Source organism: Pithys albifrons, chromosome 25 (assembly GCF_047495875.1).
Source record: "Pithys albifrons albifrons isolate INPA30051 chromosome 25, PitAlb_v1, whole genome shotgun sequence".
NCBI classification, from domain to species: Eukaryota; Metazoa; Chordata; class Aves; order Passeriformes; family Thamnophilidae; genus Pithys; species Pithys albifrons.
In genome coordinates, this window is record NC_092482.1 from 2,797,637 (window position 1) to 2,810,815 (window position 13,179).

At 51.7% G+C, this 13,179-nt stretch overlaps 1 protein-coding gene across 1 annotated transcript in view; it reads right to left on the minus strand.

The window, feature by feature from the left end:
* Nucleotides 1-1,776: 1,776 nt before the first annotated feature.
* The window catches only part of SPOP (speckle type BTB/POZ protein), a 32,007-nt gene continuing 20,604 nt past the window's right edge, over nucleotides 1,777-13,179 (minus strand). The window contains exons 6-10 of the mRNA XM_071577471.1: nucleotides 10,037-10,214; nucleotides 8,323-8,378; nucleotides 7,802-7,924; nucleotides 4,729-4,871; nucleotides 1,777-2,980 (exon numbers count right to left, since the gene is read on the minus strand). Coding sequence (XP_071433572.1) covers nucleotides 2,836-2,980; nucleotides 4,729-4,871; nucleotides 7,802-7,924; nucleotides 8,323-8,378; nucleotides 10,037-10,214 — 645 coding nt within the window. The 3' untranslated portion in view covers nucleotides 1,777-2,835. The remainder of the gene's footprint in view (nucleotides 2,981-4,728; nucleotides 4,872-7,801; nucleotides 7,925-8,322; nucleotides 8,379-10,036; nucleotides 10,215-13,179) is intronic.

Here is a 13,179-nt window from a genome sequence, read left to right on the forward strand (position 1 = left end):
TTGGGCTGGAAGGGATCTCAAAGCCCACTCAGTGCCACCCCTGCCAGGGGCAGGGACACCTCCCACCAGCCCAGGGTGCTCCAAGCCCTGTCCAGCCTGGCCTGGGACACTCCCAGGGCTGGGACAGCCACAGCTTCTCTGGGAAATCCATCCCAGCCCCTCCCCACCACCCCAGGGAAGGATTCCTTCCCACCATCCCACCTAGTCCTGCCCTCTGGCAGTGTGACCCTCTGGCAGAATGAGCCACCCTGTGCCACCCACACTCCTGCAAGGACCTTCTCATGGCTGTGTGGGCTGCTTGGGGTCCTGGCAGGGCAGTGGGCAGAGTCTCCCCCTAACTAAATGCTTTGCTTCCCTGGGAGGAAACACAGGCTAAACCCAGCAGGGCTGGCACCCAGGCAGCAGCTGAATGTGGGCACTGGTGAAGAGGGGGAGGGAAGGATTTACTCCTCAGGAGGTTGGTTGTGATGGGAGTCCAGAGGAAGGAATTGGTGAAGGGTGTAGAGGGAAGGGTTTACTCCTCAGGAGGGTGTAGAGGGAAGGTTTTATTCCTCAAGAGGGTGTAGAGGGAAGGGTTTATTCCTCAAGAGGGTGTAGAGGGAAGGTTTTATTCCTCAGGAGGGTGTAGAGGGAAGGTTTTATTCCTCAGGAGGGTGTAGAGGGAAGGGTTTATTCCTCAGGAGAGTGTAGAGGGAAGGGTTTATTCCTCAGGAGGGTGTAGAGGGAAGGTTTTATTCCTCAGGAGGGTGTAGAGGGAAGGTTTTATTCCTCAGGAGGGTGTAGAGGGAAGGGTTTATTCCTCAGGAGAGTGTAGAGGGAAGGGTTTATTCCTCAGGAGGGTGTAGAGGGAAGGGTTTATTCCTCAGGAGGGTGTAGAGGGAAGGGTTTATTCCTCAGGAGGGTGTAGAGGGAAGGGTTTATTCCTCAAGAGGGTGTAGAGGGAAGGTTTTGCTCCTCAGGAGGGTGTAGAGGGAAGGGTTTACTCCCCAGGAGGGTGTGGAGGGAAGGTTTTACTCCTCAGGAGGGTGTAGAGGGAAGGTTTTGCTCCTCAGGAGGGCGTAGAGGGAAGGGTTTACTCCTCAGGAGGTTGGTTGTGACAGGAGCCCACAGGAAGGGGCACAAACCCTCTCCTGAGCCACCAGTGGATATAACTAAGAGCAGGTGGATTAAACACAAATGGAATTCTCCTTCCCACAGGGGCTGGGAGACAGAGGTGTTACCAGGAGCAAAAACAGGGACAGCAGATCCTGATTTCCTAGAGAAAACCCAGCTATTCCCTGCAATCCACTCTGTGCCCAGCCTGCCCTGTTTGGGGTCAGCTGGGTTTGGCACTGCCCTGGCACTGATCCCACCTCCCTTCCCAGGAAATCTGTGGCTCAGGGCAGCATGAATGGATGGTGTCTGCTGTGCCAGAAATCCTGCCCTGCCCTTCAGTGCCATCAGACAGATGGTGCTTCTCCTGCTGTCCCTTCTCACCTCCAGCCAGGAGCAGGTGAGAGGAGGGTTCGTGGTCAGAGTCACGTGGGGCTGGTCCCAAGCAAAGCTCCCTGTGCTCTGGAATGACTTGCAATGAGAAGCCACACGTTTGTACTGCAATCCTGTGTGCAACACTCCCAATAAATAAAGCTCCTCTGGGCTCCAGGAACAGCTTGTCACTGTCAGCACACGGCAGCAGATGCAAAGGAACCTTTGGAGAGATGGTTTGGAAGCTGGGAAGGCTGGAAAAGGAGACAGGCAAAAAAAGGGGGGGAAAAAAAGGCAACAGATACCACACAGTACAAAATAGTAATTATTTATATTTTCAAAAAGAAAAAAAAAGTTACCAGCTATTTTGAAACATCTTTCCTGTAAGAAGTGACTAATAGAAAGGAACAGGACTGGCTCCTATACAGTCAGCAAGTCAGGTACAAACAGTTGTTAAGAATCATTTTGCAACTCAGGGACTCGGACGCAGCATTCATCAACAATAAAATTTATCCTTTTTTTTTTGTTATTTTTTTAAAAAAAGGGGGAGGAGGAGGAGGAAAAAAAGCAGGGGAAAAGGCCAAAAACATTTCCCACAATATTTAAAACAGAAACCGTTGTTCTCTTCAGATAAAGGGCTTTCCAGTCCTCTCAAAGCACAGCCTCTCACTGCCCCCTCACGCTCCAACCTGACATTTCATAGAAAAGGGGGGGGGGGGTTATCCTTTGATTTTTTTTTTTTTTTTGCAATTAACATACAAGTGCTACTAACAGAGAAAACTGATCTTCTTGTTGCTGGATGGCAATAGGGAGTTACACAAACGTCCAGTTTTTAGCTCAGCTGGAAGGACTTGTTTAACTTTTTATATAAATACTACTGGAGCTCCCATCAGGTATTTCCTTTCCAAAACCTCGATGGAAATCCTTTATTTTGTTGGTTTTTCTCGCTCTCCAAGGCTCTCCAAAGCCAGAATGTCCTCTTGCTCCAGGCATCCCACGTTTGTTCTGTGCTGCCAGACGCAGAGACGGTGGTTTGCCCACGCTGGGCCCGACCCACCCCGGGCCGGTGCCCGATGCCAACCCTGGGCTCAAGTGACATCAGCCAGGCCAGAGGGAACACACAGACGACGCAGCAGCGACAGGGATTCCTAAGGTTGAACAGCCCCAGAGCCCCAGGCCCACCCTCCCCCCTCTCCCAAAGTTACGTGGTGCTGTTTGAAAAAGTCTGGATGTCACGGAGCAGTCTCTTTCCCCCCAACAACAGAGTAAAAAGCTCCACAGATTGCGCTGTCTACCTGGTGGTCAAGGTTTCGGGGCAGCAGCAGCTGGTGCTGCTTCCAGAAAAACAAGGGGTGGGGTGGTGGGAGGGCTTTAGGATTGCTTCAGTCGCTTCCGGGGCGGCCCCAGGAAGGGACACTGTGCGGACGCCAAGGAGCGATAGGCCTCGGCCACCAGGTGTGGGTGTGACACCACCATGGACTTCCAGCCCGACGTCTCCATCACGTCAGAGGCGTGGCTGGAATGGGGGAGAGAGAACAAAGCTCAGGTTATCACCTGGCGAGGACAAGGAGGAGCTAAAGAGGTTTGTGCCTGTCCCAGTCCAGCAGGTGGGCCCAGTTTGTCCCTGTGGGACAGGAGGGGTTCAAAGATGTTCTGCCTTGTTCAGAAACCTCCAATCCCAACACCAAACCCAGGGAGGGTGTGGAGCGAGAAGGAAATTCCCTCATGGCCCCACCATGCATGTGGGGCTGATGGATAAACACATCCCATGGTGGAGCAGAGCCTGCTCTGGGCACTGTCCCAGTCCAGCAGGTGGGCCCAGTTTGTCCCTGTGTGGGTGTGCCCAAAGTTGGGCATTCCAAACCCTCTGGGCCATTGCCCAGCAACTGTTCCCAATGGCCCATTGGCAGCAGCTGTCCAGGGCACAGCTGAGCCCTCAGGCTGGGAGCTGGCTGGGAAAGAAGCCTGGCAGAGGAGCTGGGAGAACTGCCCTGCAGGGACTCCTTGGCACCTCCACACCCACCTGAGGGCTCAGCTCTGCTCAGGGGCCAGCAACGAGTCCAAAATCCCCCCTGACTGCCAGAGTCAGATCCCCCAGGGTGGAACTCCCTGCCCTGGGGGAGGCACTGGGGGCTCCCACCTGCACCTCAGGGGAGACAATCTTGGGCTTTGGGGACCTCTGGGACCACTCACTGGATCCAGAGGAGGAGCAGTCCCTGGCCAGGAGGAGCCCACCACTCTGGCCCAGACTGTGCCATCATCTGCACCAACAGGTTTGTCCCTTCCTTTGCCTTTGGCCTCGGAGGAACCACGTGGGGCTCAGCACAGGGGCCACCAAACCCCCCTGTGTTTGTGCCCCAGGGGGCTGGGTTAGACTGCTGGGGTTGGGGGTTAAACCCAATTTCTCTTTGTGCCATTGCATTTCTTGTAATATTGTTATTAAATTGTAACTCTGACTTGTGATCTCTTTGGTGTTGGATTCATTTCTCTGCTGGTTTCCCTTTAAACCAGCACATCTTTTGGTGCCCAACCAGGACATTGCCTGAGAAACCTGCCTGTTCTAGGATTGCTTTGGACCTGTGGCAGGTGCCATCCAAGGTTTGGCTCTGCTGGCACAATTTTAGTCTGGACAGTCCTTCAGTTTAAGGATGGAAAGCTCAGACATGATCCCAGGTGGGGACAGCAGGAACACAATGCTCATCCAGCCTGACTCCTCAGCACTGAAGTCTTCTAAATCAATAAAGCACTAAGAAAAGCTGGGTAAATAGGGCTGAAAATGTTTCCAGATATTACAGGAGTTGGCAGCCATTTCACATCTATGTTTGACTGTGAGTTGTACCAGACCCTCAGTGTAGAATTACAGACTGGTTGGGGTGGGAAGAGACCTTAAAGCCCACCCAGTGCCACCCCCTGCCATGGGCAGGGACACCTCCCACCAGCCCAGGGTGCTCCAAGCCCTGTCCAGCCTGGCCTTGGACACTCCCAGGGATGACCAGACAATTCCAGTATCAGGAACTACCTGATATTCCACTACCCAAAAGTTCTTTTGGTTTTAGGAAGATCCAAAACAGCTCACAGAGTGTCCAGGGGACAAGACCAACCTGTCCTTAGGGCAATGCCATGCCTGGGATGGCAGATAAATGAGGGAACACATTGGGAGAACTCCCAAACAACAGTCTGGGACAGTACAGGAGTTGTGAGCCCTGAAATGAACCCCGTTTGCCTCTGGATTTCAGAGAGTTAAGGGCAGAAGAGGTCACTCACTAGTTGATGAAGTCCACAGCCTGTGTTTTGAGCTGGTCAGCGCTGTGCAGGTCAGCCAGGATGAGGATCTCGGCCGCGTTCTCCACGGAGAGGTTACTGCACAGAGCGTCCTCACACATCACCTTCAGCCGCTCCAGGGCGTACTGGGAACAGGCAGGGGGTCACAGCCAGGGCTGCCCCGGGCTGGGCACTGCCAGCTCTGCCCCTCTAGCACAATAAACCAGCCCAGCTCTGCTTTGTCACCCCACAGACCAGTCCAGCTCTGCCCTGGGCAGCCCCAGCTCTGCCCCTGCACCTACAAACCAGCCCATCTCTGCCCTAGGTAGTGCCAGTTCTGCCCCTGCACCCCAGAAACCAGCCCAGCACTGCCCTGGGCAGCCCCAGCTCTGCCTCTGTACCCCACACACCAGCCCCAGCTCTGCCCCTGCACCCCACAGACCAGATCAGCTCTGCCCTGGGCAGCCCCAACTCTGTCCCTGCACCCCACAAAACCAGTTCAACTCTGCCCTGGGCAGGACTCAAAGTAGTGAGGGGCAAAAAACCCCAAACTGAGAAGATCTCCTGAAGTGCCCACCCCAGGGAGCAATGGAAATCCCAGCAGCACCCCCTTCTCCTCGTGTCAAGGTTGAGCTCATGCTCTGAAAGGAGAATTCCAGGTCACCTGGGACACTTTCTTGGAGTTACCAAGCTGGAAGTGAGTCCCAGAATGGGTTGGGTTGGAAAGGACCTTGAAGATCATCTTGGTCCATGGGCAGGGACACCTCCCACTATCCCAGGGTGCTCCAAGCCCTGTCCAACCTGGCCTGGGACACTCCCAGGGATGGGGCAGCCACAGCTTCTCTGGGCACCTGTGCCAGGGCCTGCCCACCCTCACAGGGGAGGAATTTCTTCCCAATATCCCAGTGTTAGTGGGAAGGAATTCCCCTATATCCTGTCCTTCCATCCCTTGTCCCAAGTCCCTCTCCAGCTTTTCTTGAGCTCCTTTAGGCACTGGAAGGGAGTCTAAGGTGTCCCTGGAGCCTTCTCTTCTCCAGGTTGAAATCAAGGAGAGGGCATTGGATCTCCATGGATTTCCTGTTATTCTGGAAGGGGCAGTGATATGGGAGGATGTTTTCTGAGTCACAGAATCATAGCATGGTTTGGGTTGGAAGGGAACTCAAAGCCCACCCAGTGCCACCCCCTGCCATGGGCAGGGACACCTCCCACCAGCCCAGGGTGCTCCAAGCCCTGTCCAACCTGGCCTGGGACACTCCCAGGGATGGAGCAGCCACAGCTTCCCTGGGAAATCCATCCCAGCCCCTCCTCACCCTCACAGGAAGGGATTTCTTCCCAATATCCCACCTAAACATCACAGCACACCTGTAATTCCCTGAACAAATGTCTATTCTATCTCACACTCTCAATCTGAGAGTTTCTACCACTCAGCTGAGCATTTGCCTCAACATTTTGTGGATCCACAGGGTTGAAGCTTGAGGAAGACACTGGATTTTACACCAGGACAGCTCTGCCTGAGCCCAGAGCTGGGAACAAGCTCATCTGTGTGATGTTTGCCACAGGAGCAGCATTATTACATAAATTGATTTTATATTCTGACTGTGATTTTCACCCCATTATGATTAAATTTAAATGAAGAATTTCAGATTATGGAAACATTTTTTCACCTCAGACTCAATGGTAATGATTTCAGCTGAGGCACAGGCTCAGACTCAGGACAGTTTGCTCCCACCACAACAGCTGAGGAGGCAAATCAAATTTACTTTCTAATTTGTACCAATAAATAAACCAGTTTATTGGGCCAGGCCATTAGTTTAGAGAATTGTCTGTCAGTGGCTCAAAATGCAGCAAAGCCTCTCCTTCTGTAAATGGAAGATTCTCCTCCCTGCACATCGTTTTTATTTCCATTTTTGGTACAAACAGCTCAGTTTCTAATTAAATTGTTGGGCCAAAGTGGCCATTCTGGTCTCTCAGGTCTCCACATTTCCCCTTCCTCCCTTTCTTAATTACACCTGAAGACCCACCCTACCAACCAGCACCTACCCAAGTGCTGCAGCAGCATCTCCTGGGCTCAGAAAATGAGCTTTGCTTTGGTTTTTGTCTAATTACATATTTTCCCCAAGAGACAGGAGGAACTCAGAAGAAGCTGTTTCACTCTCTTGGGTAAATATTAGATGTTTTATGTGCTTTCATGAAAGATTTTTTTATTTCTGCTTTTAAAAGACACACAGTGAGTTGAGAAGGAAAAACACTACATTAAAAGCCAAGAAACAGAGAATTAAAGCTCACTCTGCCCTTAATGTACTGCCTCTTACTTGCTCTTGTCTCGTTAAAGGTGGTTGTGAGCTCTCAATCAATACTCTTTAAATATTGAATAAACTGTGTGGCAGTGACAATCATCAGTCCAAGAATCTCCTGGCATTAATTCCCACCTTAATTCCTGTTGCCTGATAATGGAGCACCTCCCTCTGCCATCAGCCCAGGCCTGCAGTGCCAGGGCTCTGATGGCAGAGTGGTGGCACAGGGGTACAAACACCCACCCACCCACACCTGCCGGGGCACCCCAGGGGAATCCACACCTGGAACCCACGGGAGGGGCAGGCCAGGCCTTCCCTCAGCACCCCCTTCCCTCTGGCAAAGGAAAATCCACACCAGCACCTTCCCAATCACTGCTTTAGGGGCTCTTGGAGCTGCTGGTGCCAGGCACAGCAGGAGCAGACACTGCTTGGGACATTTGGGAATAACCACACTGAAAAAGATCACTGAGTCCACCTGGGAATTTTCCTCTCACCCCCACCTTAGATTATTCTGAATAGAGAGTCCTCTGGAAGCTTAAAAATGAGCAGTGGAGACAGAAATTCCTGAGTGTTGCATTTAGGATGGATTTATCTTATCCAGCTGTGCCATGTCACTTGTGTGCCCTGTGTCAGAGGCACCTTGGACAACACCCTGTCAGCCACAGCCAGCCCAGGAGCCTGCCCAGCCCCAGAGCTCACAGAGCCTCCAGCAGCACATCATTCCCACTGCTCCAGCAGCACATCATTCCCACTGCTACCAACTCCCCAAAGCCCAACATTACCTTGTCAGCAGCTGCCAGCAAGTCATCAGCCATTTTGTCAAGATTTGGTGCCTTCCCAGTATAAATAAAACACATCATTTCCTTAAAAACTTCAGGCTCCACATCATTGATTTCCACTCGATTCTGAAACAGGGAAATGAAGCTTATTAAGATCTTGCCAGAGGCCCAAGGGCTTCCTTCTACCCAAACTCCTTCAGTAAGCAGAGGCAAACTGCTTTGAATGAGTAGTGCAACAAAAGAAAAGATGTGGATGGAGTAAGAAAAATTCTAAGTTGTAGTTCACCTTCTCTACTTCTCCCTGTCCCACCCCAGACTCTTTCCCAAGAGGAACAAAGGTACAATTGCCTCCTTGATCCCTTTCTTCCTCCCTTCAGGACAGCAGAGAGTTGCATCTAATGTGAGAAAGACAGTTAAAAGGTGACAACAGCCACAGACACAAGGCAAGTTCTCTGAGCAGAGCTGACTGGAGAGCCCTTCCCAAGTGGAGAACTCCCCTTCCCTTCCTCCCCTCGGGCTCTCACCTTTTTACTCTCCTCCATCTCGTGCTCGAACATGGCGCTGAAAACCGGAGACCTCGCTGTGAGGGGAGAGAAAACAGGTTGGAAAGGAGGTTCCTCTGCTCCCAGGAGGGGCTGGGAGGGCTCCCAGCACCCCCCACAGCTGCACTGACTGCAGGGAAACACACCTGGTGCAGTGGGGCTGACACACCTTCCAGCTGGGAAGGGAGAATTCCTGTCCCTCCTCAGAGTCCCAGGTGGGAAGGTGTGTCCCCTGACCTGACAAATATTCCTTGGAAATATGTCCAGTTCTCCTTATAAATGTTTTAGGAATACATTACAGTCCACTACAGCGACAGAGAAATCCTCCTCTCCTTGTCAAAGGAGGAGACAGGCAATTAAAAACCAAGTGGGTGTTTCCTCTCCACCAGTAACAGTTCACACACCAGTCTTGTACTCCGGCTCTTTGATGAAGGAGCTGCAGGAGACTCTTTTAAAGATGAAATAACCCAAAAACCCACTTCCCATCGGGTTGTTGGCTCCTATCCTGCTAAGAACTGGTTCCTGCTCCCAGAGATAAAATCATTTTGTGTTGCCTGTTCTCTGATTTGTACACACTTCATAAAACAGAATATAAATAGTGCAGATATAGGGTAGGGAGGGACAGGATAAGGGGGAATGGCTTCCCATTGCCACAGGGAGGGTTAGATGGGATACCGGGAAGGAATTCCTCCTTGGGAGGGTGGTGAGGGGCTGGGATAGATTTCCCAGAGAAGCTGTGGCTGCCCCATCCTTGAGAGTGTCCCAGGCCAGGCTGGACAGGGCTTGGAGCACCCTGGGCTGGTGGGAGGTGTCCCTGCCCATGGCAGGGGCGGGATCCTTAAGTTTCCCTCCATTCCAAATCATTCTGGAATCCTGTGATTCCATGGAGTTGGAGGATGTTCTAGGCTGGGTTTAGAACCAGAGACCTGAGAGCCCCTTCCAGTGCCCAAAGGGGCTCCAGGAGAGCTGGAGAGGGACAAGGGATGGAGGGACAGGACACAGGGAATGGGTTCCCATTGCCAGAGGGCAGGGACAGATGGGATATTGGGAAGGAATCCTTCCCTGTGAGGGTGGGCAGGCCCTGGCACAGGTGCCCAGAGACGCTGTGGCTGCCCCAGCCCTGGGAGTGTCCCAGGCCAGGCTGGACAGGGCTTGGAGCACCCTGGGCTGGTGGGAGGTGTCCCTGCCCAGGGCACTGGATGGGCTTCCATGTCCCAACCCAAAGCCACAATCCCATAATTCTGAAGCTCTGTGGTGTTTCCTAACTGTGCTCTCTGAGGCTTTGGGAGCAGTTCCTGGTGCTGGGGTGGGACCAGCCCCCTGTGCAGGCAGAGAAGGCTCCAGAAGGTGCTGCCCAGCAGGCAGAGGGTGATGAGGAGTTGGATCCCTGACCTGCAGCCCTGGAGCAGCTGTAAAGGTTGTGTTGCTTGTGCTGCTCATCCTTAGGAGCCTTAATTAATGACAGGGCTGGAGTGCAGCCCATGGAAGGTGGGCCTTGGGTTTCCTCACACCCCGGGGTGTGTGTCTGCTGGGGAGAGGCCTCCTGTGGAGCTGATAAATTCGGGTGGCTGATAATGTGCAGCTCAGCTGAGCTCCAAGGGCTGGTGGGAGGTGTCTCTGCCCATGGCAGGGGGTGGCTGAGCTTTCAGGTCCCTTGCAGCCCAAACCATTCCACAACTGCAAGGCCAGCACCCACCTGCCAGGATGGCTTTGTGCCCCTTGAACTCCTGGCCTGCCACGCAGAGGCAGCAGTCGGTGAAACGCGAGTTCTCCCAGAGCCCTCCCAGCTCGTCGGCCAAGCGGCACTCGGGCACCTTCACCATGTTCATGGTGTTCTGGCCAGAGATGTTCACAGAGTCCTGCACCACACTCACCTGCAGGGGAGGACACAGCAAAAGCCTCAGAACACGCAGGGAACACACTCACCTCCCTGCAGGAAGGGTTCACTGCCAGGGCAGGTGGAGGGGAATGCTCAGCAAATGCCACTTCCTGGGGCACAGTCACTGCAGGGCTAGAAGTGTCCCCATTTTTAAGGCCCCTTTTTCCTCCTCTATTCATACCTCCCATATCCTCTGCCAGAGTGTCCATCCCAAGCCCTAAATCCCACCAGCAGATTTCCTTCTCAACCCCAAACAATTTAACCATAACTTCATTAGGTGGTTTCCTAACGAGGCAGAACCTTTTCCCTTTGGAACCTTTTTCCTGCTTTTCCAGCCACCACACCTGACCCAGTTTTCCCCTTCCATCCACACTGTGAAACCCTCTCCAATCAATAATGCAACAGACAACAGCACAGATGAACATGAAGTGTACACAGAGTTTTTATAACCAGCACAGCAGCCACAGGGGCAGTGTCTGACTCAAATGCCTTCCTGCTGCTCCTTCTGCACCTCAAGAGTTCAGAGCTTCTGTCACGCTATAAAATACAAATAAAACCCACCTTAATAGTAAGTTCAAAAAAAATCCAGCTTAATGTCAAGTAATTAGGAGGATTTGGGGAAGGCAGAGACATTGCTGATCACCTGCTCCAAAGCAGGGAGCAGAGTGGCTGATGAATGTCCTTCACAAAGGGCCCGTTAAGAGCCTGTTGAGCACCAAACCAATTGTTAAACCTGCAGTAAATCAGGGCCTCGGCAGCAGAGCCCAATTAGGAAAGATCAGAGTGACTAATCCTGCCCTGCTGTAATAAAGAATAAAGCAAGGAGATTGGCAGGGAAGATATGTAAGACTATTCCCTGGATTTGCTGTCAAGTCCAAGTTAAATTCCAGTTCTATTAATAACCAATGGCCAAAGAACAATGGACAGCAAAGGAAGATCCACAGTGTGGAAATGGAGAAGCAAATCATGAAGTGAGAGAAGTGACAGGAGGAAAAAGGGAAAAAAAGGGGGGAGGGAAAAAGGGGGGAGGGAAAAAGGGGGGAGGGAAAAAGGGGGGAGGGAAAAAGGGGGGAGGGAAAAAGGGGGGAGGGAAAAAGGGGGGAGGGAAAAAGGGGGGAGGGAAAAAGGGGGGAGGGAAAAAGGGGGGAGGGAAAAAGGGGGGAGGGAAAAAGGGGGGAGGGAAAAAGGGGGGAGGGAAAAAGGGGGGAGGGAAAAAGGGGGGGAGGGAAAAAGGGGGGAGGGAAAAAGGGGGGAGGGAAAAAGGGGGGAGGGAAAAAGGGGGGAGGGAAAAAGGGGGGAGGGAAAAAGGGGGGAGGGAAAAAGGGGGGAGAGAAAAAGGGGGGAGGGAAAAAGGGGGGAGGGAAAAAGGGGGGAGGGAAAAAGGGGGGAGGGAAAAAGGGGGGAGGGAAAAAGGGGGGAGGGAAAAAGGGGGGAGGGAAAAAGGGGGGAGGGAAAAAGGGGGGAGGGAAAAAGGGGGGAGGGAAAAAGGGGGGAGGGAAAAAGGGGGGAGGGAAAAAGGGGGGAGGGAAAAAGGGGGGAGGGAAAAAGGGGGGAGGGAAAAAGGGGGGAGGGAAAAAGGGGGGAGGGAAAAAGGGGGGAGGGAAAAAGGGGGGAGGGAAAAAGGGGGGAGGGAAAAAGGGGGGAGGGAAAAAGGGGGGAGGGAAAAAGGAAAAACCTGAGAGAACACATTCCAGCTCCTGAGAAACCTCCAGGGGGTTTCTGATGCCCCAAGAGGGTTTCTGGACACCTGTGAGCAGCCCCAGCCAAGAGGAGGAAGCCAGTGGCCTCCATCAGTCACCTGAAGCTGCACCATCTTCCTGCCCTGCAATGTGGACTCCAGGATGGGTGAAAACTCAGCAGAGGCATCAAAAAGGAATTCTGAGATGTAGATCCCTCCTTGGGAGTCCAATACTGGTTATAGATCGACCAAAAAAACCTTGAAAACTGTGTCTCAAATCAGCAAATTAATCCTCTTCATACATGACAAAAAGGCAGTTACTGGCATGGAATTCTGAATCCAAGAGCAAGTTTTCCTCCAGAACAATCCAAACCCCTGAGCTGAAGCTTTTGAAGGAAATAATTCAGTAAAGAGTGGAAGGACTGGAGTCAGGACAAGCTGCCAAGACTGGTGTGGGTCTCAGGTTTATCTGCATCCTGTCTCACAAGTTCCCTTTCAGACATGAATTTTTCAGCTTCACTCAACAAGTGTAAGTTTTTAAGCTCTTTAATCATGAAAGAATGAGGAACTGCCAGACCTACAGAGGTGTCACCTAAGTCTGTCCTTCTCTCCTCCCACAGTGCTCAAGGAAGAGCTCCCTCCATCCCTAATAATTTATGTTCCTGATTAAACACACGTCCTTTAGGTGTTTGTTCATTTAAACATGTGCAGGTTTATCATGGACAAACTAAACTGAAAAAAAAAACCCAAAACTCAAAGCAGAAAAAAAAATCCTTGTTGAACAACTTTATCTGAAGCTTTCCTTTAATTCCTTAAGAAAAACACAGCAAAAGAAAAGATTCCCAAGAAAAGAACAGTCCAGGAGATCCAAAGAGAGAACAACTTGTTCTACCTGTCTCCTGGCAAAAAAAAAATTACAGCTCCAGGAGGGATTTTGCAGTTAAAAAGACAATGCAAGTACAACAGAAACAGCTCTGAAGACACAAATTAAGGTTTAAATTTGCTCATTAAGGTTTTTAAACTTAAATATCTGGGTTTAGAAATAACTGGCTGCATCCTTGCCTGAAATAAGTACCAGGGAAATAACAATGTCCTAAGTAGTTGTAGGAAAATACAAACACAATGAAGAGAAACTTGTGATTGCTACGAAATTCCTTTTCCTTCTATTTTTCTTTTTGTTGGCTGTATAGACACATTTAAGAAAATAAAACCTCTTCTTTATTCAGCAGGCAAGTGCTGAACAGGCCAGACTCCACTGCAGAGCCAGTGGTGCTTATTATCC